Here is a 22,861-nt window from a genome sequence, read left to right as displayed (position 1 = left end):
GCATTTCCCTGATGGCTAATGAGGTTGAGCATTTCTTTAAGTGTTTCTCTGCCATTCGATATTCCTCTTTTGAGAAGTCTCTGTTTAGCTCTGTAATCCTTTTTTTAATTGGATTACTTGATTTTTTTGCTGTTTAACTTCTTTAGTTCTTTATATATACTGGATATTAGTCCTCTATCAGATATAGGGTTGGTGAAGATTCTTTCCCAATCTGTAGGCTGTCGTTTGGTTCTGACGACAGTGTCCTTTGCTTTACAGAAACTTTTCAGTTTCATGAGGTCCCATTTATTGATTGTTGCTCTTAGAGCCTGTGCTGTTGGTGTTCTGTTCAGGAAGTTGTCTCCTGTGCCAATAAGTTCAAGGCTCTTCCCCACTTTTTCTTCTAAGCGGTTTAGTGTGTCCATTTTTATATTGAGGTCTTTGATCCACTTGGACTTCAGTTTTATGCAGGGTGATAAGTATGGACCTATTTGTGTTTTTCTTCATGTAGACATCCAGTGAGACCAGCACCATTTGTTGAAGATGCTGTCTTTTTTCCATTGAATGGTTTTGGCATCTTTGTCAAAAATCAGGTGTCCATAAGTGTGTGGATTTATGTCAGGGTCTTCTATTTGATTCCATTGATCCATCAGTCTATTTCTATGCCAGTACCATGCAGTTTTTAGTATTGTTGCTCTATAGTACAGCTTGAGATCAGGGATGGAGATACCTCCTAGAGATCTTTTACTGTAGAGAATTGTTTTAGCAATTCTGGGTTTCTTGTTCCATATGAAGGTGAGAATTTTTCTTTCAAGGTCTATAAAGAATTGTGTTGGTAATTTGATGGGAACTGCATTGAATCTGTAGATTGCTTTTGGTAAGATGGCCATTTTTACTATATTAATCCTGCCAAGCCATGAGCATGGGAGATATTTCCATCTTCTGATATCTTCTTCTAATTCTTTCTTCAGAGACTGGAAATTTTTTTCATACATGTCTTTGACTTGTTTGGTTAGGTTCACACCAAGGTCGTCCTTTATGTCCTTTGTGACTATTTTGAAGGGTGTTGTTTCCCTAATTTCTTTCTCAGCCCTTTTGTCTTATGTATACAGGAGGGCTACTGATTTTTTTGAGTTAATTTTGTATCCAGCCACTTTGCTGAAGGTGTTAATCAGCTGTAGGAGTTCCCTGGTAGAATTTTTGTGGCTATATACAGATTTTATACAGATTTTCAACACCTTGTCATAAGGCAGTGACTATATGAAAACTATTTTAGTATGTATATATACATATACAAATGAATACAGATATCTTTATCTATTTACATTCTATTTAATAACGGGACTTTTGTTTCCTTTCTCAAAACAAAATCATTCAACATTTTTACAAATTTCTTCTGAAAATTAAATATTTCTTTTTCTTACTGCCAAATTTAAAATGCTATTTGAAGCAAATACATCAAAAGGTAAGAGCTGTAATACTCTTTTATTTGCAAATTACTCCTAACAGAATCTTAGCAACAACCTGATGAGACTGTTAAGAAAAATCTTACCCCTAGCCCTTTAGTGATGCTGATTCTAAGGGAAGACATGTGTGAGCTTAGAGAAGAGACTACCTGCTACAGAACACAAGGCAGCCCTGCACACCCACTTGCCACTAAAATATGAGAAGGGCAGTGCCCACTGCCCAGCATAAAAGGGAAGAAGTTTTCTAAATAGGGTCAGAGAACACAAGAATCAAGAGAGCCAGAAGGATTGTTTCCTGTGTGGCTGCCTAAAAAATAAAAAGGGGTTTATCAAAACAAACAAACAAATAAACAAAAACAGGAGAAGATAATAGAGATTCCCAAGGACCTTGCACTCTGGAAAACAGGAAGAAGTACAAGGTTTTGGCTTCAGAGCAAAGAATATCACAGAACAGTCAAATGGAAGGATTTGACAAAGTAATTATTCTAGTTTGCTTCCTGTTGCTATAATAACACACTGGCCAAAAACAGTCTGGGGATGGTACAGATTACAGTCCATCATTAAGGGCAGCCAGGGTTAGAACTCAACACAGGAGCTGGAAACTATGGAAGAACACTGCTTAATGACTTGCTTCCAGGTTTACATTCATGTCCCTTTCAAAGACCTTCCAGGCCCACCTGTGTAGCAATGGTATCTCCCGCAGTGGGCTGGGCCCCCCTACATCAATTAGCAATCACAGAAATGCCCACAGGCTATCTGTAAACAGAGGTGGGGGTTGGAAGAAAGAGCAGCGGGACAGGAAAAAGGTAAGTTAAATGTGTGTCGACAAGAGCCTTGAACCAGAATCAGACAGTAGACAAATGGGAGCAATAGTCACATAGTCAGCTGGTAAGAGAAAGCCATCTTTTAATAACAGTATCAGCCAGATCTTGCCTAGCCTAGCTAGATGAAGACATGAATTACTTGTAGAGCTAACTAGGATTCATCTCAGCGCAAACATTAATTCAGATTTGTTAATAAGTTCATTAAATTATTTTTTTCTTTGTGATATTGGGGAACAAACCAACATCATGCATGCTAACAAGCTCTCCAGTAAGATATACTCCCGCTTGTATCAGTATTTCTAAAAGCACAGAGAAGAGTAACTCAGAGGAGAGAGCACCTGGTCTCATAGTCCCCGAAAATTCATTTTTGGCTGTTTGAGCAATGTTGCTCATCACATTACACTACAGCATAAATCTCAGTTTCCTTTTGAGAACGGTAAAGCCAACTGGTAGGTGAGCTGTTTTATTTTGTTGTTATTTTTGTTATAACTCCGATTATAAAGCATTTAATAAGAAAATCACTTTACAAATGTGAAACTACTAACAAAATATTGTCAAAATTTTACTAGATATGCCCCCTTCAACTCTACATAACTGGATGCACTTCCTGTTCCGATGAAAATGGAGATGACCAAAAACATGAGTATCAAATCCACCTATGAAACATTCCCAGTCTTTTACTTCTTAGCAAATCTGTCACAGTCTTGATACAGTTTCCATAATACTATGGCTACTATTCAAAACTAACATGAAATGAAATTTTGTAAATTCAAATCCAGATCAAGTATTTTGTTCCATTTATTTAATTATGGAAGAGGAGTCACAAGCCACAGCAAATTCACCTGAAGGTCAGAAGAAAACTTGTGGTGGTCAATTCTCTCCTCCCATATGGGTCCTTGGCATCAAACCTAGGTCAGCAAGCACCTCTAACCACTGAGCAATCTTGCCAGCCTTCAGAAAAATAAAAATAAAAACTAGAATAATTTCACTGTTTCATTCTAGAGTATTCTTTTTCTGTTCCTTACTTTTGGGTAGTCTCCTTACTTTTCCATTATTATGTTTTGATACATAATAAATATAAAACTACTATGTAAATACAAAACCGTATTAACATGAAATAACAGTGAAGACTTTGGAACCTTATAAATATGCATACAAATCAAACTTATAATCATGTTTTATTTTATTATATACTATTTTATTTTATTTTATTATTATCCTTTGGAACCCTGCTTGTTTTCTAATAACAGACAGAAAGGGAGTGAATCAAGACGGAAGGGAAGGTGGGAAGGAGCCGGAAGGTATAGAAGGAGAGCAAAGTGTAACCAGGATAGCAGTGAGTAGTCATATGTTTACATTAACACTATCTGAGGTAAAACACTAAAGACGGTGTCATAAATAAATTGCATTCATTTTAAGTAAGATGAGCTGCAATGCAGTAACATAACTTAATAGTCACTTTTTTTTTCATGCAAGGAACAGAAATCATCATGAAGCAAAGAACCATATTCTATAACTTGTGAAAAAAATTTTAAAAAGATCTTTAATATGTATTGAAAACACTGCTTTAAATGCATCATTTCAGTGAATTCTCACAATATTCCAATGATGTTAGCATAACACCCAGATTAGAGATGAGGAAACTAGATAGCAGATGATCTTCAACCTGGACTAACATGAACAGCCTGAGCACTGTCTCCCTTCCTCCATCCATAGCAGTACCCGAGAGAAATGGGCTTCCTTAAAGCCCAGGACCTGGCCACAGTTAGCGAAGCATCACTTGAGCAGAGCAGACTAGCCAGAACTGTATCCGACTAGTAACACATGTTAGTGGCCCAGTGCTAGGTTACTGGGCTAGCTTTCAAGTGCTTGAGGCTTGCTGTATTTGTGGACTTAGCCTAGGATTCTCAGAATCTTAGCTGTGTCTTTCCCAGGTTCCAACCCTACACAAGAACTAAGCTCACTGTGTAGACTCTGCCCTGCCTATCCCCCGACTCTTGTGTGTTACCTAAGAGGGACTGAACCTGGGTGTCTTGGAGAGCAGATGATCTTTACCCTGGACTAACAGGTTGCTCCTTGACTCTTTTTAAATATAATGAACAACTGCATTAAACTAGCAGCCATTTTTAAGAGTTTCATGAAAATGGCAGTAGACTGGTTATTTCTCTCATTACTATGACAAAATACCTGGCAGAAGCCACTTAAAAAAGATTTAGTTGCTGAGTGCAGTGGAGCACACCACCTATAATTCCAGCATTGAAGGAGACAGAGGCAGAGAGATCTCTATGTTCGAGGCCAGCCTGGCCTACCAAGGGAGTTCAGGTCAGCCAAGGCTACACAGAGAAACCCTGTCTCCAAAAAACAACAAAAGAGCTGATTGCCTTGGCTCACAGTTTCATAACAAGGAAGCCATGGCAGAAATCATGATGGCAGAAACTTAAGGTTGACTTACCACATCTGGGCAGACCAGAAAGCAGAAAGCAGGAAGACCTGTTCAGCTGGCTTCCTCCTTTCCCCCTTTCCATTCAGTCCAGGACTGATAATACAAGCCCAGCCATGTGCAGTTAAGCTGCTCTGCGAATGCCACTGAAGAAACACCAGTGCTGTGTCTTCCAGATGATCACAAACCCAGCCCACTGATAATGAGGACTAACCAGCACATCCCAGGAAATGTATAAATTACAAGTGACAAATTTTTAGAGCATAATCTCAAATTTTCCTCTTTTTATTAAAAAAAATTTTCAACTTTACTATAAAAAACTTGTATATTTGAAAAAAAAATCAGACAGGTATTAACTAGACCTGAAATCTGCACATCTTAATGATTGCCTATACAGTTAGAATAGTTGTTTTAAGCTGTGGAGCATCACAATGGATTTTACACTTTTACCACAGAACAATACTAAATGGAAAAACAGAAAGGAGAGTAAGAAGGAACTGAAAACTAAGATGGTCAAACTCTTTTTTAGGTAACAGCTTATAAAAATAATTTATCTGAGTTGCTAAAGAAATGAAACAGAATTCAGAAGTTACAAGAATGCCTGATTTCTTCAACTCTGCAACGAGAGAAAAACCACGTCCCAAGTCACCACTGGCCTTCCCTGCATCTGCGACCACGCGGCTGGTGGACTGGGTGGAGTGGGGTAAATAAACCCAGGTTCTATTCTTAGTATGCTCTTCCTGGCCACTCTGAGAGCTAGTCACAAATTATGGCCTGCTTGTCTTTTTAAATAGGTTTTAACTCACAGAATTCATAGAAAACATCTCAGAATCAAAAAGAGACATGTAATTTCTTACATAAAGCTAACTTCATTTAGAATGAATGTAACCTTACATAAAAGTATTATACATTCACAAATTAAGTAAGCTATAAAGAGTGCTTAAAATACCTTTCATTGCAAATATACTTAGAAGAGTAAATGCTATAATTTGTAGTGTATTCATCACTAATGTCAATATTAGAAAATTTAAATTTTAAAATCCAGTCTGTCCAAACTTGAAAATGATTATCTTGCAAAAAAATTAGTAATACAATGGATCTAAATTGATGATACAAGTTAAATATTAAGCTTTGTAAAATTCTTTATCTTCAGTTTTTAAATAATATAATTAGTAATTTATGCTTGAAAATCATAGGTCGAAAGTGAAAAGAAACACTCAATTGGGCTGGAGAGATGGCTCAGTGGCTAATAGTACTGACTACTCTTTCAGGGATTTGGGTTCAAATCCTAGCACCCACATGACAGCTCACACCTGTCTGTAACTCCATGATCTGACATCCTCACACAGACATACATGCAGACAAAACACCAAGGCAAATAAATAAATAATACATAAACATACATATGTTGAAAAAAAGAAACAGCCAATTTTGCATTCTACAGCTTCCTCACACTTGTGAGAAAATCAGAAGGCAGCCTGCACACATCAGGGCCGACTTATCTACTGTCCTCACAACGCTGAAATGAGGCTCACGATACTTTTAAAGGTCCACAAAATTTTTTTGCTTTCTTCTAAAATCAGGAAAATGAAAAGGTCATGTTAAGTCAGAATTAGTTTTAATATAAAACATTATTTGTTATTATATTCAAACAGAATATCATTCTTATTTTTGTTCCCATAGAAGAAAGATACACACACACACACACACACACACACACACATCATGTAGCCCAACTACAAATACAGTTCTCCCAACTCCAGAAGCTTCTCTAGGTGGCTCTTTACTACCTTACCAAGCAAGAGATGGCCCAGTGGTGTCTTAGACAAGCCTGGGAAATTATGGGCCACTGTCAGCACATACTCCGTCATCTCCAGGGGCCTCTCCAATCTCAAAGGCCTCCAGTCTCTACAGAGATAGAGATGCAGAACTAAGCAGGCTCCCTGCCTGCTGCTGACACTCCCTAGAGACTCCAGCAGAGAGCTGTTGCTGCTGCAACTGCAGAGCTTTCTCTTAATCACATGTTGAGTGCTTGGTTTCTGACTCCTCTAGAAATCAGAGGAAAACGTTTCAGAAACATGCGTACATAACTGCCCATTTTTAAATACAATTCATTTTTGCACGAAATTTTACAACTGACAACTCATTTTCTCCTCACAGAAGGAATTTTAAATTATAATCAGTTGGGAGTCCCTAAAAAATAAAGACCTGCACGTAGAACAAGAAGCACCCTTTTAAGCCGCATTTCTGTTAGCAGCTGCTACTTTAGTTCATACAGAGGTTGGAACTGGGGCCTGGTCTGTAAATCCTAGGTTTTGCTTCAGTGCTAATAGAGACATGTGGCTCCAAGCAGAGAATGAGGACCATTCTACCAGGTTTGAAATAGGGTGTGTACAGAGGAGTGACAGTCCTTTGTCTCTTCTGGCCACATCTACCTGTATCACTCCCTGCACCCACACACTCTGCTTGGGGGCGGGGTGGTAAGGACAGCCATTCTAATGACATCTGTGTCGTGATCAGTCCATATTTCAACAGGAAGCTGTGGGAACCACGCGGCTTTAAAAGACATTCTGTTGTTTTTCCTGGAGTCCATGGCTTCTGCTTGCAGAGGCTGCCAACCTCAAAGCACTCCTGACTCGAGCCGGCAGATGCATGCCGCTGTCTGCTAACAGGCTGTGCTCCCAGAAGGCAGCTGGATAAAAGCACTCCCAGCTTTTCAACAGTAACCACTGTGGGAATGGCAAAGACTGAACTGAAAGACCTAATTCACAGAGCCAGTAAGCCACCAAATAGGCCAACACACCAGAAAGCTCTTCCCCTGCAAAGCTGCCTCTTTGAAAGGTCTCCTACATGGCCTTCCTCAATCACACATATTCCCTTACACCTGGTTCTCTAGAAAACCAGTAAACCTCAATGGTAACAAATTCTATACTGTTTTATTAGTGTGTGTATGTGTTTCTGAAAAGACTAAAAGTGAAAAATCATGTCTCTGGCTAAGTCAATTTAACAACAGTGCCAGAAGTCATACACTTGGTTTTTCGGGGTTACTAGACAGCACAATTGACAAAACAGAACAGGGACATGAAAAGTTACAGGTAACTCAAGACATACGGGGCATCTGTTTGTTTCTTTGTTTTGACTAAATCAGAAAAGCCAGATTAGCTGCCCACATCCATGAACACTGAATTTTCCGAGAGACCCCAAACACACATAAATGATGAAAACCAGCATAAGGTCAAAACTGAAAAATGCTAACTTAGAAAAGAGGCCGAAGATCCGTCCTGCAAAAGGCTCCTGGAGAACATCAAAAGAAACCTCAGAACCTTGAGCATACAGCACCTTGTTACAGAATCTGCTGCAAATCTTTTCTTCTGCACACAGCCACAAACCCAATTTGACCGTTTCCCAGAAATAAGGCTTCACCTTATAAGGACGCCTCCTACTGGGTGTGGCTTCTCCTACCACTTGGTTGCATGACACCCAACCTCTCTCAACCTTCAGACTATATCCTCTCACACATATGGGTGCACAGTGGCAGACATGCCAGAACTCCTACAGATTCCACACTTTCACTGGCAAATACCTGGCTGTGAAACTAGCTCACGGGCCTCGTCCCAGCATCAAAAGTAAAATTAAAGAGCAGAAGTTCAATGTATTCTGCTTTCTGTGTGGGCTACTTTTATGTCAGCTAGACACAGCTATAGTCATAGTCATAGTGGAAGAGGGAACCTCAATTGAGAAAATGACCCAACCAGATTAGCTTGTGGACAAGCATGTGGGGCATTTTCTTGACAATTCATGTGGGTGGGCCCAGCTCACTGTGGGTAGTGCCACCTCTGGGCTGGTGATCCTGGGTGCTTAAGAAAGCAGGCTGAACAAGCCATAGGAGCAAGCCAGCACGCAGCACTGCGCCATCAGTTACTGCTCTGACTTCCCTGGATGCTGGACTATGAGCTATAAGATAAAATAAACCCTTTCCTCCTGAAGATACTTTTAGTCGTTCTGTCTAATAGACATTCTCAGGGGTCTACGAGCAGATCAGGATAGATCTGTTCCCAGAAAGTGAAGGTCACCTATGCCAACTTCCAGATCTCACCTAAGGGCAATGGATCCCACCTGATATCTGATTGTTTAGTACCAACTTTAGCAAAAAATAATATTTTCACACAAATAATTTGAAAGTAGTGAAAAATATGATTCATGGATAACAGAATAAGATGGTTAATCTTTAAATGTTAAAGGTTTTAAACTTTAAAACCTAAAAGAAAATAAATCCCCTAGGGTCCTCCTTGTTGTTTAGCTTCTTTAGGTCTGTAGATTTTAGTGTATTTATCCTATCTTATATGGCTAATATCCTTGTATAAGTGAGTATATACCATGTGTGTCTTTCTCCTTTTGGGTTATCTCATTCAGGATGATCTTTTCTAGATGCTTAATCCTCATTCAGAAGGAAAAACAGGGGAGACACCAGAAGTGGTAGAAGAGAGAGATGAGGATGGGAGCCTACCACAGATCTTCTCTAAAAGACTCCACTCAGCAGGAGATTGAAGCAGATGCAGAGACTCACAGTCAATCTTTGGACAGAGTGCAGGGAGTCTTACAGAAGAAGGGAAAGATAGAAGGACCTAGAACAGACAGGAGCCCCACATGGAGACCAACAGAGCCAAAAAAAAAAAAAAATAGCAGGTCCCAGGAGGTGCTGCAGAGACTGATTCATCAACCAAAGACCATGCATAGAGAGGGCATAGATCTCCTGCTGAGATGTAGCCCACAGACAGCCCAGCCTCCATGTGTATTCCCTAGTAAGGAAAGAAGAGACAGTCTCTGACATGAACTCAGTTGCCTATACCTTGATCACTTTTCCCTGGTGGGGCAACCTAGCCAGCCTACTGAAAAAGAGGATCCAGGTAGTCCTGATGGGGCATGCTAGGCTAGTGTCAGACAGTAGAGGAGGAGGACTTCCCTTATCAGTGGACTAGGCGGAAGGTATAGGGGAAGGAAAAGAGAGGGATGGTGAGACCTGGAGGAGACAAAGGAGGGGGCTAACACTGGAATACGAAGTGAATAAATTGTAATAATAATAATAAGAAGAAGAAAATAAATTCATATGAATTTTCCTTTTTAAAATGCACAATATTTGTATTTCTCTGGCAAGCAAATTTGTCCACTCCTAATTTCTTTTTTTTCTTAAGATTTTATTTATTTATTTTATGTGTGAGTGCTCTATCTGCATGTATGCCAGTATAGATGGTTGTGAGCCACCATGTGGTTTCTGGGAATTGAACTCAGGACCTCTGGAAGAGCAGACAGTGCTCTTACCAGCTGAGCCATCTCTCCAGCCCCACTCCTAATTTCTAACACTTTCTAAATAAATGTTCCTGAGGCAGATTCCAATTAAATTTTGCTTTGTGGTTTCAAGTGAACCAGCACCCAGAAAATTATATAAGATCTTTAAAGATTAATGGGGATTGAGGGTAGAGGCATTTCAGCACCTAGATACTTACATGATTCCTTCCGTATGAAATAAGCAGGCAAATGGTGGGACCTAGAAACGATCATACTGAGTGAGGTATCCCAAAAACAGAAAGACACACATGATATATACCCACTTATATAGACCTATAAGATAGGATAAACATACTGAAATCTATACACCTAAAGAAGATAAACAAGAAAGAGGACCCAGGGTACGATGATCAATCCTCACTTAGAAAGACAAATGGGATGGACATTGGATGTAGGAGAAAACAAATAACAGGACAGGAGCCTACCACAGAGGGCCTCTGAAAGACTCTACCTAGCAGTGTATCAAAGCAGATATTAAGACTCATAACCAAACCTCCAGCAGAATGCAGGGAATCAAAAAAAAGGGGGGGGAGTTAATATGACCTAGAAAGAAAAGGAGTTCCACAAGGACCAAATATGTCTGGGCACAGGGGTCTTTTATGAGACTGTTTCTCCAAATAAGGACCATGTATGGATGCAACCTAGAGCCTCTGCTCAGATGTAGCCCTTGGTAGCTCAGTATCCAAGTGGGTACCCTAATAAGGGACCCTAATAAGGGACTGTTTCTGACATGAACTCAATGACTGGCTCTTTGACCTCCCCCCCCCCCCAGGGAGGAGCAGCCCTGCTAGGCCACAGAGGAGGACTTTGAAGCCAGTCCTGAAGACACCTGATAAACCAGTATCAGATGGAAGGGGAGGAGGTTCTCCCCTATCAGTGGACTTGAAAAGGGACAGGGAGGGGATGAGGGTGTGAGGGAAAGAGGGAGTGGGATACAGCAGAGATACGAAGTTAACAAACTGTAACTAATATTAAAAAAAAAAATTAAAAAAATGTATATTGAAATTTAAGTTACACCTAATTTTTGCTATAGGGAATCACTCGTTTTATTTTAATAGCAGTATATTAGTAGATTTCCATCACAATAACAATATGCCTGGGGCAGGTAATATAAGAGCTTATTTGTTTATAGCTTTGAAGTTGGGGCTTTTGGTGGGTGTATTGGATAGTAATGGAGTATTTAACTGTAACACTCTATAACAAACTGTTACCTTCATGTCTGAGAAGCAAATAAAAGTGAGGATTCGGTCCCATAATCCCCATTAAAAGGGCGCACTCTAGATGATTTAAAGAATTTCCACAAGGCTCCACCCCCTAAACATTTCATCACTTCTCAACACTGCCATCCGGGGAACCAAGACCTCAGTGCCTTTGGCAGGGACACACTTTCATACTACGGCAAGCATCAGAATCAGAATTGGCCATGCCTCTTTGAACAAGCTGTAATTTAAGCTTGTCAAGTTCTTTTAAAAATAAATTATTCCCCTCTCATTTAAACTGATTCAATAGACATAAATGAAAATGACAGCTGGGGAAATGGCTCAGTTGATAAAGTATCACTCAAGCATAGAGACCTGGGTTTATATCCCCAACATCCCCCATAAAAAGCTGAACTCAGTGGCATGTATCTTTATCTTGCTGACAAGCCAGCACAGCTGAAATGGCAAACTCCAGATTCAACAAAGAGCTCTTTAAAAAAAAAAAATACGGTGGAATATGACTGAGAAAGATACCCAATGTCAACCTCTGACCTCCATTTCTAGCTACACACTCACTCACACACACACACACACACACACACACACACACACAAATTCAAAGAGAAAGAAAGGAGAACAGACGGTGGTGCTATTTGCTAAATTAACACAAGAAATAGCTTACGCAGAAGGTGACAACAGGGTGTGAAAAGGAAAAGTGGGTTTGACCATATGCAGTAAGGTGTTGGGGGTGACGTGCCAACAAGGATGCTAAGGGAAAACCTAAACTGAATATATCAACTTAAAACTTCTCAGCGAATCCATACTTAACTGTATCTACATCTACGGAAAGGCTGTCAAGTATGAGGCACAGAACAGGAGATGATCATCAGGAGTGCACTGATGACCTTGACCGATGGAAGACAGGAGTAGCTCAAAAAAAGAGGAGATGGAGAAAGAAGTCTGGATTCTCTTTCAAGATACAGCCACAAACGGGGAAAGAAAAAGCCAGGAGGTAGTTGAGGATGGGGCTGAAGAGTGTATGGGAATACGACATCTTGTTGCTGTTGAAGAACCTGAGCACAGTATCTAGCCAACTACTGGTGACAGTTGATGGAGGGGAAAAAAAAAAACACTTTCCATGATAAAGAATTGATTCAAGGAATTATGACCATTAATCCAGATCTACAGAAGATATTGCTAGGAATACTTAAAGGTCTAAAGAGAACTTTAAAGATAACCAAAAAGGAAAAAATAAGCAATTCTAGAACACTCAACCAAAAGAAGTCTAATAGAGAATCACAGAAACAAAATGGCAGGAATCAATACACAATGTTTGAAGGTAATTTCTAATATTAATGGTCTCTACTTCCTAATATAGAAACATATCAGAAAACAGGATCCATCTTTTTGCTGACTCAGAGAAACACACCTCATGACCATGATAGACACCACCTTATAATAAAAGTTTGGGAAAGGAATTCCAAGCAAATGGAAAGAAACAAGCAGGCGTGGCTATTTTAATATCTTGACCAAATCAATTTCAAACCACTACTAGGCAAGAGATAAGGAGGGACAATTTATCCTCTTTAAAGGAAAATCCAACAGGAGATTACAATCCTAACACACGAAACACAAGAGCACCCAATTACACACACACACACACAGAGAGAGAGAGAGAGAGAGAGAGAGAGAGAGAGAGACAGAGAGACAGAGAGACAGAGATAGAGAAACTATTAGACTTAAAAACACAGATTGACACCAACACAGTGATAGCGATAATTTCAATTTCTACTCTCACTAGTAAGCAGGTAATCTAGGGGAAAAATAGAGAAAATTGAATTAAATAATGCCATAAATCAAACATACCTATTTATCTACAGAACACCCCACCCAAACACTAAATACATGCTCTCAGTAGCCCATGGGACCTTCTCCAAAATAGTCCACATTTGAGGACACAAAGTGACTCTCAGTAAATACAGGAATGTTAAAATTACATTCCATATTCTATCTAATCATCATACAATAAAGATGAATAGCAACAAGAAGAGAAAAGACAGAAAGCACACAAATTCATAGAAGCTAAATAAGACAATCCTAAACTGAAATTGGGTAAAGAAAGAAATCAAGATGGAGATTTTGAAATTCCTAGACTTTCAATGAAAATGAAAACACAAGCACACTTGTAATCCCAGTACTTGGGGAGGCAGAGGCAGACAGATCTACGTGAGTTCAAGACCAGCCTATTCTACAAAGCAAGTCCAAGATAGCCAAGGCTACACAGAGAAATCCTGTCTCAAAAAAAAAAAAAAAAAAAAAAAAAGGAAGGAAGGAGAGGAGAGGAGAGGAGAGAAGGAAAAGAAAGAAGGAAGGAAGGAAGGAAGGAAGGAAGGAAGGAAGGAAGGAAGGAAGGAAGGAAGGAGAAAGAAAGAAAGAAAGAAAGAAAGAAAGAAAGAAAGAAAGAAAGAAAGAAAAGAAAGAAAACGCAGTATACCAAAAATCCATGGACACAATAAAGGAGGTCCTAAGAGGGAAGTTTACAGTACTAGGTATGTATATTAAAAAAAAAATTGAGATCTCAAGTTAGAACTTAATGATGCATCTGAAGGCCCTAGCGAAATAAGAATGGGTGAGAAGAGATAACTAAAATCAAAGCTGAAACTCATAAAACAGAAACAACAACAACAAAAGCAGTATAAAAAAATCAATGAAACAATGAATTGGTAGTTTGAAAAGATTAATAAGATTGATAAACCTTTATCCAAACTAAGCAAAAGAAAACAATGGCCCAAATTAATAAAATCAGAAATTTAAAAAAAAGACATTACAACAGACACTGACGAAACTCAGAAATTGTAAGAACATACTATTAAGATCTATATTCCAACAAATTGGAAAATTCTAAAAGAAACAGATTAACTTCTAGATATATACAACCTACGAAGGTTAAATCAAGATGTAATAAATGATTTAAATAGACCCTTAAATGCAGTAAGATAGAAATCACAATTTAAAACCTTCCAGGTGAACTCAGTGCAGGGCCAGCAGAAGAAGGCCTTCAGTGAAGAGCTAACAACAGTACTCCTCGAACTATTCTGCAAAAGAAAGAAACATCTTCGAATTTCTTCTATGAAACATTATCCATGCCAAAACCAGATAAAGAATCAACCAAAAAAGTATAGGTCAATGTCTCTTTTGAACATAGATATAAAAATCCCAATAAACCATTTGCAAATTTAATTCAAGTTATTATACATCATGTTCAAGTCACCTCTAGAGTTACATTCCAGAGTTGCAGGAATGAGTCAACATATATAATCCAATAAATGGAACCCACCAATAAACTAGAGGTCAGAAACCACATTAGATGCATGTGGTGGTTTGAATAAGAGTGCTTAGTCATCACTGAGTAGTTGAAAGGAGTTGAGAGGTGTAGCCCTGTTGGAGGTAGCACCACTGGAGGTTTCTAAGATCCAAACCAGGCCAGGGGTCACTCTCTGTCCCTACTGTCTGCGTGCTCAGATGTAGAACTCTCAGCTCCCTCTCCAGCACCATATGTGCAGCCACGCTCCCCGCCATGATGACAGTGGACTAACCCTCTGGAACTGTCAGCCAGCCCCGATTAAATGCTTTCCTTTATAAGAGCTGCCTTGGTCATGGTGTCTCTTCACAGCAATAGAACGATACGACAATGGAGAAAAGGCCTTTGACAAAATCCATCAACCACTCGCGACAAAAGTCTTGGGGAGAGAACAGGTATACTGGGATATATCGCAACATACCAACGGCAAAATACAGAAAGCATACAGCCTAAATAGAAAAAAAAAAACACCAACAACACTTAGATAAAACTAAACAAGAGTTCTCCAAACCTCAAGTTCAGCCTTCTCAAGTTTCTTCTCTTCTTCAGACACTACCCAAGAAAAGGGAGAGGCATATGCTTCTGTGCTAGAAGATTCCTACACATTAATTTAGAAAATAAAGACTATTATCCAAATAGAACAAGCAGGACTAATGGCAATCTCAGGGCACACACTGAGAGGTCAAAGAGTACACATCACATAACTGAAGCGAGGAACAATTGAAAGCTTACTGCATTATAACTAATAAAATCTGTTATGGCTACTCCAAGAGTTTATGTTTGTCATGACACATACACTGGCCTGTAAGGCCACCATAATGAGCGCACTGCATAATGAGTACCACCAGTGTGCTCTGTCCCTTCAATATAAATCACCTGACTATCAAGCCTCCATTATATCATCTCCTCTGAGCAATGAGAAGGCTTTCTCCACGCCCCAGAAGGCAAGGCACAAACAAACCCACACACAACTTGTCACTTGATTCATCATAAAATGCAATGAATACAGTACATAAATAAAAAAATCCATTTTCAAGCAAATGGTGCTGAATGAATTGAATGAATCATATATTTATATAAAAAGAAAAATTTGACCCCATCTCAATATATACATACATACATATATGTGTGTGTGTATATATATAGTCTACGTAGAATATGAAAAGTAAAGCAAAGGTTCCAAAAGCAAAATAAATTAAAATCTTCATGGTCTTAAAAAGAGATTTCTTTAAAATAGAACACTAAAATCATAACCAAAACCAAAACTGTGAACAATTTGGTTTCACTAAAATTAGAAATTTTTTTCATCTCACAAGTCATATCTAGGAAAAGACATTTTAATATCTATATATCATTCATACCTCAAAAGATACATCCAGAAAATATGAAGTCATACAAATCAATTTTTTTAAAACCAAATTTTCCAACAGTCAAAGTCAAACCAGCATTTTTTTGCAAAGACAATATCCAAAAGATCAAGAAACACAAAAAGGTTCTCAATGTCATAGTCACCAGGATATTCAACTGGAAAGCTATGGTAATGTTTCATTAACCAATCACATAACCATGAAAATGGTTACAAAAAAGAAAGAAACCAAGCCAAACCCACTGACAATATCAATTATGTATGTTTGAGTAATCATAACTAGGAAACTTGGTTGGCAGCATCTACTACAGCAAACTTAAATATGCCCTATGAAAGGAGTTAGTATTTTCAATGCATATAAAATTATTTATGAGATTTTATATAGGCAATGAAAGCCTTAAAACAATGTACAGATTTCTTTTCAACAAACCTTATTAAATGCTCCAAAAATACATCCTTCACACTATGCTTTCATTAGCCACCAAACTTAGAGCACCTGAATAATTCTATTAGAAGCTATGAGTGGCTCAACAGAGGGGAAAAAACCTAAGCAACTCAGTTATATTAATCATTCAAATATAAAGTAACTTGAAAAATCGTAACTACTGTGACTACAGGATGAGAAAGTTTAAAGGGGATGAAAATTAAAGGAAGGAGGAGACAACAGGGGGCCAATCATGCAGCCTGATTCTAATGGTAGCTGCGAACAGGTCACTTTATCCCTCTGTGACCACATTAATTGGTAAAAAAAGCAATAAAGCATCATAAGCAGTATTCATAAAAAATATTCAACCCCTCCATGGTCATCTTCAATTTAGAACAGAAACCTGCTACCTATCTCCTGCTCTCAGGAGACCACCTGGACTCACCTCAACTTACCTCTTCGATACTGTTAACTTATCGCTCAATCTTTCCTATTTATAAACAGACTATATTCATGTATAAGTAGAGTATATATGTGCAGCTCTCTACAGCAGAAAATTTCACAAAAAAAATGTTATTCTTTAAGATCACATTTTGTTCTATTAATAGCCACATACTGCAGTATTACATAACAAACTTTCCAATTCTGTTATACTATTATGCAAATAAGTCAATTCAGCCATAGCCAGCAGCTAAATATACTTACTAATCAGTATGGCCTTGTATAGCTCTAATGACAGAATTTTATGTGATCACTTTCCATTCTGAAAATACGATGAGTCTTCATTATTGATTATTTTAAATCTAGTTGCTTAGTTTTGGGGCTAGTAACACCTGCAACTTTCAACTCAGTATACTTGGCACACTACAAGAAGATGCTCAAATACTGACTTCATTGTCAAGAAAAGTGGCTTGTGGATCAGACAGCACATGGGGCATTACGGCCAGGACTGCAGCTATATGGAGCTCCTTCTGAAGAAGCCTCCCTCTTCTAATTAGAAATCTGTTGTCATTTCAAGACCGGTAGAATCATCTACAATTAAGAAGCCAGAAGGGCTTGGGCAAATAGGAATAAAAAGAGAATAATTTTTTTAAATGGACTTTGAAGACAGACATTTGGTCTGAATGCTTTGCCCCACTGAGAATAATTCTCAGTCCTTATGTAGAGGTTTCCTTGTCTGTTAAAAGGCCTATGTCTCGATGAGAGGTGTATGAAACGACCACAATGAAACATTGTTTCTTCTTTACCTAACCCATTCATTGCAACGAAGGACTGAGTTTCCAGCATTAGATGAAAATAAACTGAGAGAAGAGAGATTCTCATTTCGACACTCTGTATATCAGAACTGTAGACTCCTTAGGCTTGTTTATTATTAATTCACAACACTCTTGATAAATACCTTTTCACATTCCAACATCAATGGCAATAAAGTTTAAGTAATTTACCACCTAAAAAAGAGACAAAAGCTGAGCAAAAATTATGTAAGTCACTTTAAAAAGCTCAAACATCAGATTAAGTGCTTTAACAAGCAGTAACACTCTCCAGCTATGCTTTTTAAACTCTGAGACCAAAACATAAAAGTTCAACTGTCTACTCCTAATTCAGGACCACAAAAGGGACAGATCGTTTGGCCTCATGCAGAACAATTCTGGAAGGAATGAAATTCCCAAACCCAACTTTACATGAAGGTATTTTCTTCTGGTTATTTTCAAAATTATGTGCATGAAAAAAAAATCTTTTTGAAGCACACAGCCCATGAAATAGTATATTCCAATCAGAATCAGTTGGCGTCAAATCTAATAATCTCTTCATAAAACTGAGTTGTCAATTATCAGAACTTACTAACTCCCATATAGATACATATATATCACATATATTTAAATACACACTTTCTACAAGACACTGAACCTTCTTCTTAAGAAAAGGAGTAAATAAGACATAGGAACCTATGAGGTAGAAAGAAGCAGAGCAGTATGGAAGTACAGGTGGAGATGGAGCTGGAAGGCAGAAAAAAGTGTAAATGGATGGAGAAATTTAAAGATTAATGGAAAGCACCTCAGTCAAGAGACACACTGCGTGCAGCTCCAGCACCTCAGAAACATGGTTAACCTCTCTACACCCCTCTTGCCTCCGTCCTCTGTGGACCAGGTCAGAGAATGTGAATAAGCGCCACACTTTTCACATGTCCTGACCACAGCGGGAGTGCAGTAACCCGCGGTTACGATTACTCCATGTGAATACCAGGTAGTGCAATAGCTGTATATATAATATATGTAATATTATATTTGTAAGTATATATAATGGCTGTATAGGAGAGGGCCCAACATTAATGGCTGCCGTCCTCTAAGAAGGTGAGAGTGGAGGGTGAGAGAGATCCGGGGGGAGGGGTGAAAAAAGTTGGCCAAACTGCTCTGTGGCTTGACTATAGCAGTGACTAGGCGATTTCATGCATTTGTCATTGCTCGTAAGACTGACGCTGTGACTGTAATCATAGCACTTTTTAAAAAGCAAAGTATTTACTTGTTCTGATTGAAACAAACTGCCCAAATTAAGACATGTTGATATATTGATTTCTAAATTAAAAAAATAAATCTAAAGCCCCAAATACTATTTCATATTTTAATTAAAGAATTAACTACATATTAAAAAACATAAGTGGCCATCTGAAAAGTTAACCAAATATTTACTTGAAAATAAAGGAGATGGTATTGAGAAGTGTGGCCAAGTGAATTACGGAAAGAGAAAATGAAAGTGACATTTTCATTGACTAGATTGTAGATTGCTAAAGGTGACTAACACAGCGTCACCCCTAAAAGTCCATTAATGTGCCTTTGCAGGTAATCTCAAAAACATACTGTTATTCTCAGCAAGTTAAAGAACTTGAGTGAGTTCTGTATAACCGCAAAGTATCTGGAAAAGATTTTTTAAGGCTCTCTCTCATTTTCTTCAAGATTGTTACCACATTTGAAGAGCTCTTTTAGTACAGATCTGTGCATCTATTTTGGCAGAAAAATACAGTTTTACAATTTCTTATGCATTGCTATTTATAGAACAGATGAAACACCAAAGAAATTATTTTAAATAAGTAGAGTTCTGGTCAGCTTACAGTGTATTTCTGAACATGTCACTCATATTAGTAGTATAGAACCTTTCTTGGCTTATCATATATTTAGGCCCTACCCTTCCTTGATTTGGTGACCCCGGCCTAACAGGATGTGAAGACTGAAAAGAATATAGAACACATGAAAGAAACATGAGACTGACATTTCAACCAACACAACCCCATAAATATCTGCTCTGTAGCCAGTAGTCACTGACCTGCTGCTGCCTTTAGCACCTTTGCTCACTCATCAGCCCTGACACACAGAACACCTAACCACATTCACTCCTAAAGCCCTTTAGAGAGCGCACAAGGAAACAGAGAAATCATTATGACCCTTATCCCATGGGCTCTGCTTAAGCATGGTTGTTATTTCTTAACAAAAGTGAGATACAATTTCTGCCATTCATGCAGCAGAGGTGCCTGTGCAGAATTCACTGCTTTGTGGAAGTGGACACTAAATCAAAAGGCTTCTTTATTCTATTAAGACATTATCTTTATGCTTTAAAATGTGTGTGTCTTTAGAAAACACAACACTAAATTCTTAAAGTCTCGATGTTTCAAGACATCAATTCATGGAGAAACACAACTACCTAGCTATCTAGAGTGGCCTTTCTTTCTGTACCCCAGGTAAAATCGACTCTCAACACTACTTCCATAATTTTCAACAATGGTTCAAAAACAGTAGGTTGAGAATAATGGCCAGAAAGGGGAATCTGTCAAGTTATCTACGTAGTACAAGGTACCAAGATATGATTGGTCAATCCAAAACCACCTGTTTAAGAAAGTAACAAAACAGAGAACAGGCACTTCCTTAGCATTCCTCTGCCCTACAGCGAGTAGCTTACTGAGCACCTTCTATGATCCCAGCATTGTATAATAAAAGTTAAAATGAAGAAAAATGAAACATAACTTTAAAACCCAGAATTCAATACAAGTACCATTACCATTTCCCAACCAGTGATTTCTGAAAACTTCAATACTTTTTCATGAGCTTCTAACAGAAGCACTTTTTACGTCATACATAGGCAAATCGCCCTTCTTCCTTGGCTCCCACACTGTAAAACAGAACAACACTGCTGCTGTCCATTAGGTTTCCCTATGAATCTTACTATGAATGTTTATAAATTCTGGCCTTTTATATGTACAAACAGGTCCTCAAAACCCTTGGGTGAAGAAGTTGTTAAAATTATGTAAGCCTGCATATTCTCTGAATTTTCACATAAAATTTTATTACTATCACAGTGCAAAACCACCATAAATATTTGTTAACCAATAAAAACAAAAATATCACATAGCTCTGCAAATAGGATTAAAAATCATATATACTTGAAAACAACTTTCATGGAAACAAACTACATACTAGAAGAAAAGATACATCACCAAAAGTACACAAGCACCAAAAAGACACTACTGTTATTGGTTTAAAAGTTGATCTTTAAAGGAAGGTGATGTTCTCCATCTTTAAGCTCTTCAACTGTGCCTTGTCCACAAATAAACTAAGCAAACAGATAACAAGGCTAAATGCAGTTTCACAACTGCCTCTTACACCGAAGCAAAATGGTACATTTCACTAGATGTCTGCAGACGTTGATAACACAGAGACACTTCAACAGTGCTTGAGGATTTCTGAATTTCAAATGCCACCAGTGCTAACTCTGTGCTGCTGTCGCACTCTGACCTCTCTCCTAAGGGTTATCAGCCACACGGAAGGGTGTAGCACTACAAATGCGCTCTGCTACTCACTGCCCTGTCCTAAAAACCCCTTCATTTTCCAAAAAGCAACATTCCATATTGCTCCAAATCTGAGCGCTAGATCTACCTCTCTTAGCTTATCAACTTTCTTCTTCATGTCGCTAGAAATGCTGCACACTAAACTGTAATATTTGAGGGAAACCACCATGAACTCTTAATGCCACTTCTAGAAATTTAAAATTCACAGGACAATTAGTGGCTTTCTGAATAACACCATGAAAAAAACAAAAACAAGCAAACCAAAGGAACTTGCTGATCCGGAGGCCTGGCTATGGCAGCTAGGAAAGAATTAAATTGTGCAGAACTGTAATCTCTCAAAGCTTTTGAGGCTAAGAAAAAGGAAATCTGCTTTTATGTTCCCTTTCTCCGAGTAACTGAAGGACGGGATACCGTGCATCCTCCAAACGCTACCGCTTGCAGGGGGCAACCAATTACAACTTAGATCAGAAGAAACCTATTAAATAAATGTATGTTCATTGCCTGGGGTTTTCAGGAAATATTTTCACAAGATCCCTGTCTTTAACATACAACAGAAACCTTACAGGGAGTGTGCCATCAAGCTAAGCTGCCTCGGAAAAGCCTGCCCTACCCAGGTAGGTACATGGCCATTTAATTCCAAGTCAATCTGGAGAGGTGACAGCCCCAAGTTGCTCTGGGGATGTCAGACTCCCGATCACCTCTCCATTCTTTCCCAGTGCCACGGGCTTCCAATCCCTGCGCCAGCACTCCGAACACCCATGCACCCCGGCTTCCCCTTCGCCGCGGGCTCACTCTGCATCGCCTCCTTCCGCCACCGCTTCCCCCCCGACCCCGGGGCGGGGAAACCGAGCCCAAGGACGCGCGCGGGTCTCCCACCTACCTTGATGATGCTGCTCCGGCGGGGCAGGCCGCCCTGCTTGCTGTCTCTGGGGACAGGACCCGCGGCAGGGCTCGGGGTCCGCGCGAGCGCCACGCCGAGGGGTCCCCTGGCGGGGCTGGCCCGGGCTTCGTCCCCGGACACGCCGAGGCTGCAGTCCCCGTTGGAAACCCCGCCGCTGTCATAGCGCGCCCGCCCGTGGCCGAGGCGACCTCCCCCGCCGCCGCCGCCGCCGCCGCCGCCTTCCCCGGCTCCCGCTTTCAGGGCGCCCTTGGCGCCGAGGGCCGGGCCCGGGGAGGTGGGCAGGGCCCCGCCGGCGGCGCCCCGGCCGCACTCCGCCATGGGCGCCCCACGACCCGCCTGCACAAAGCCGCGTCCCCGCGTCCCCGCCGCCGCCGCGCGCGGCCCCTCCTCCTCGCCGCCTCCCGCCGCCGCCGCCTCGGCCGCTTCTTCCGCTTTTTCTCTTCTTTTTATTTTTTTATTTTTTTTTTCCTTTCGGATTCAGAGGTGGCGCGTGCGGCGAGCTCGCCTCCCCGCGCGGAGACCGTCGTGCCGGCGGGGTCACCTCCGGGGTCCTGCTGGGGTCGGAGAGAGAGAGAGAGAGACAGAGGGCTAAGTCAGCTCGGGCGGCGGCGCCCCGGCTGCCGGCACCTGGGGAAGGAAAACACGCCCCGGCACACGCGCCGCTGCGGGCGCCAAAAATAACGCGCGCGCGCCGGCGCCCCCCGCCGCCGCCGCCGCCGCC

The 22,861-nt window shown here is 40.0% G+C and overlaps 1 protein-coding gene across 1 annotated transcript in view; it reads right to left on the bottom strand.

Moving 5' to 3' along the window:
* Plcl2 (phospholipase C like 2) overlaps window positions 1–22,861 on the bottom strand; it is a 183,601-nt gene that overhangs the window by 160,212 nt on the left and 528 nt on the right. The window contains exon 2 of the mRNA XM_055614023.1: window positions 22,120–22,694. Within this exon, the coding sequence (XP_055469998.1) occupies window positions 22,120–22,458 (339 nt within the window). The 5' untranslated portion in view covers window positions 22,459–22,694. The remainder of the gene's footprint in view (window positions 1–22,119; window positions 22,695–22,861) is intronic.

This window comes from Psammomys obesus, unplaced genomic scaffold (assembly GCF_907164565.1).
Source record: "Psammomys obesus unplaced genomic scaffold, mPsaObe1.curated_primary_1811, whole genome shotgun sequence".
Taxonomy (NCBI): Eukaryota; Metazoa; Chordata; class Mammalia; order Rodentia; family Muridae; genus Psammomys; species Psammomys obesus.
The sequence above is the reverse complement of the archived record's forward strand: the minus strand, read 5'-3'. Positions and strand labels throughout refer to the sequence as shown.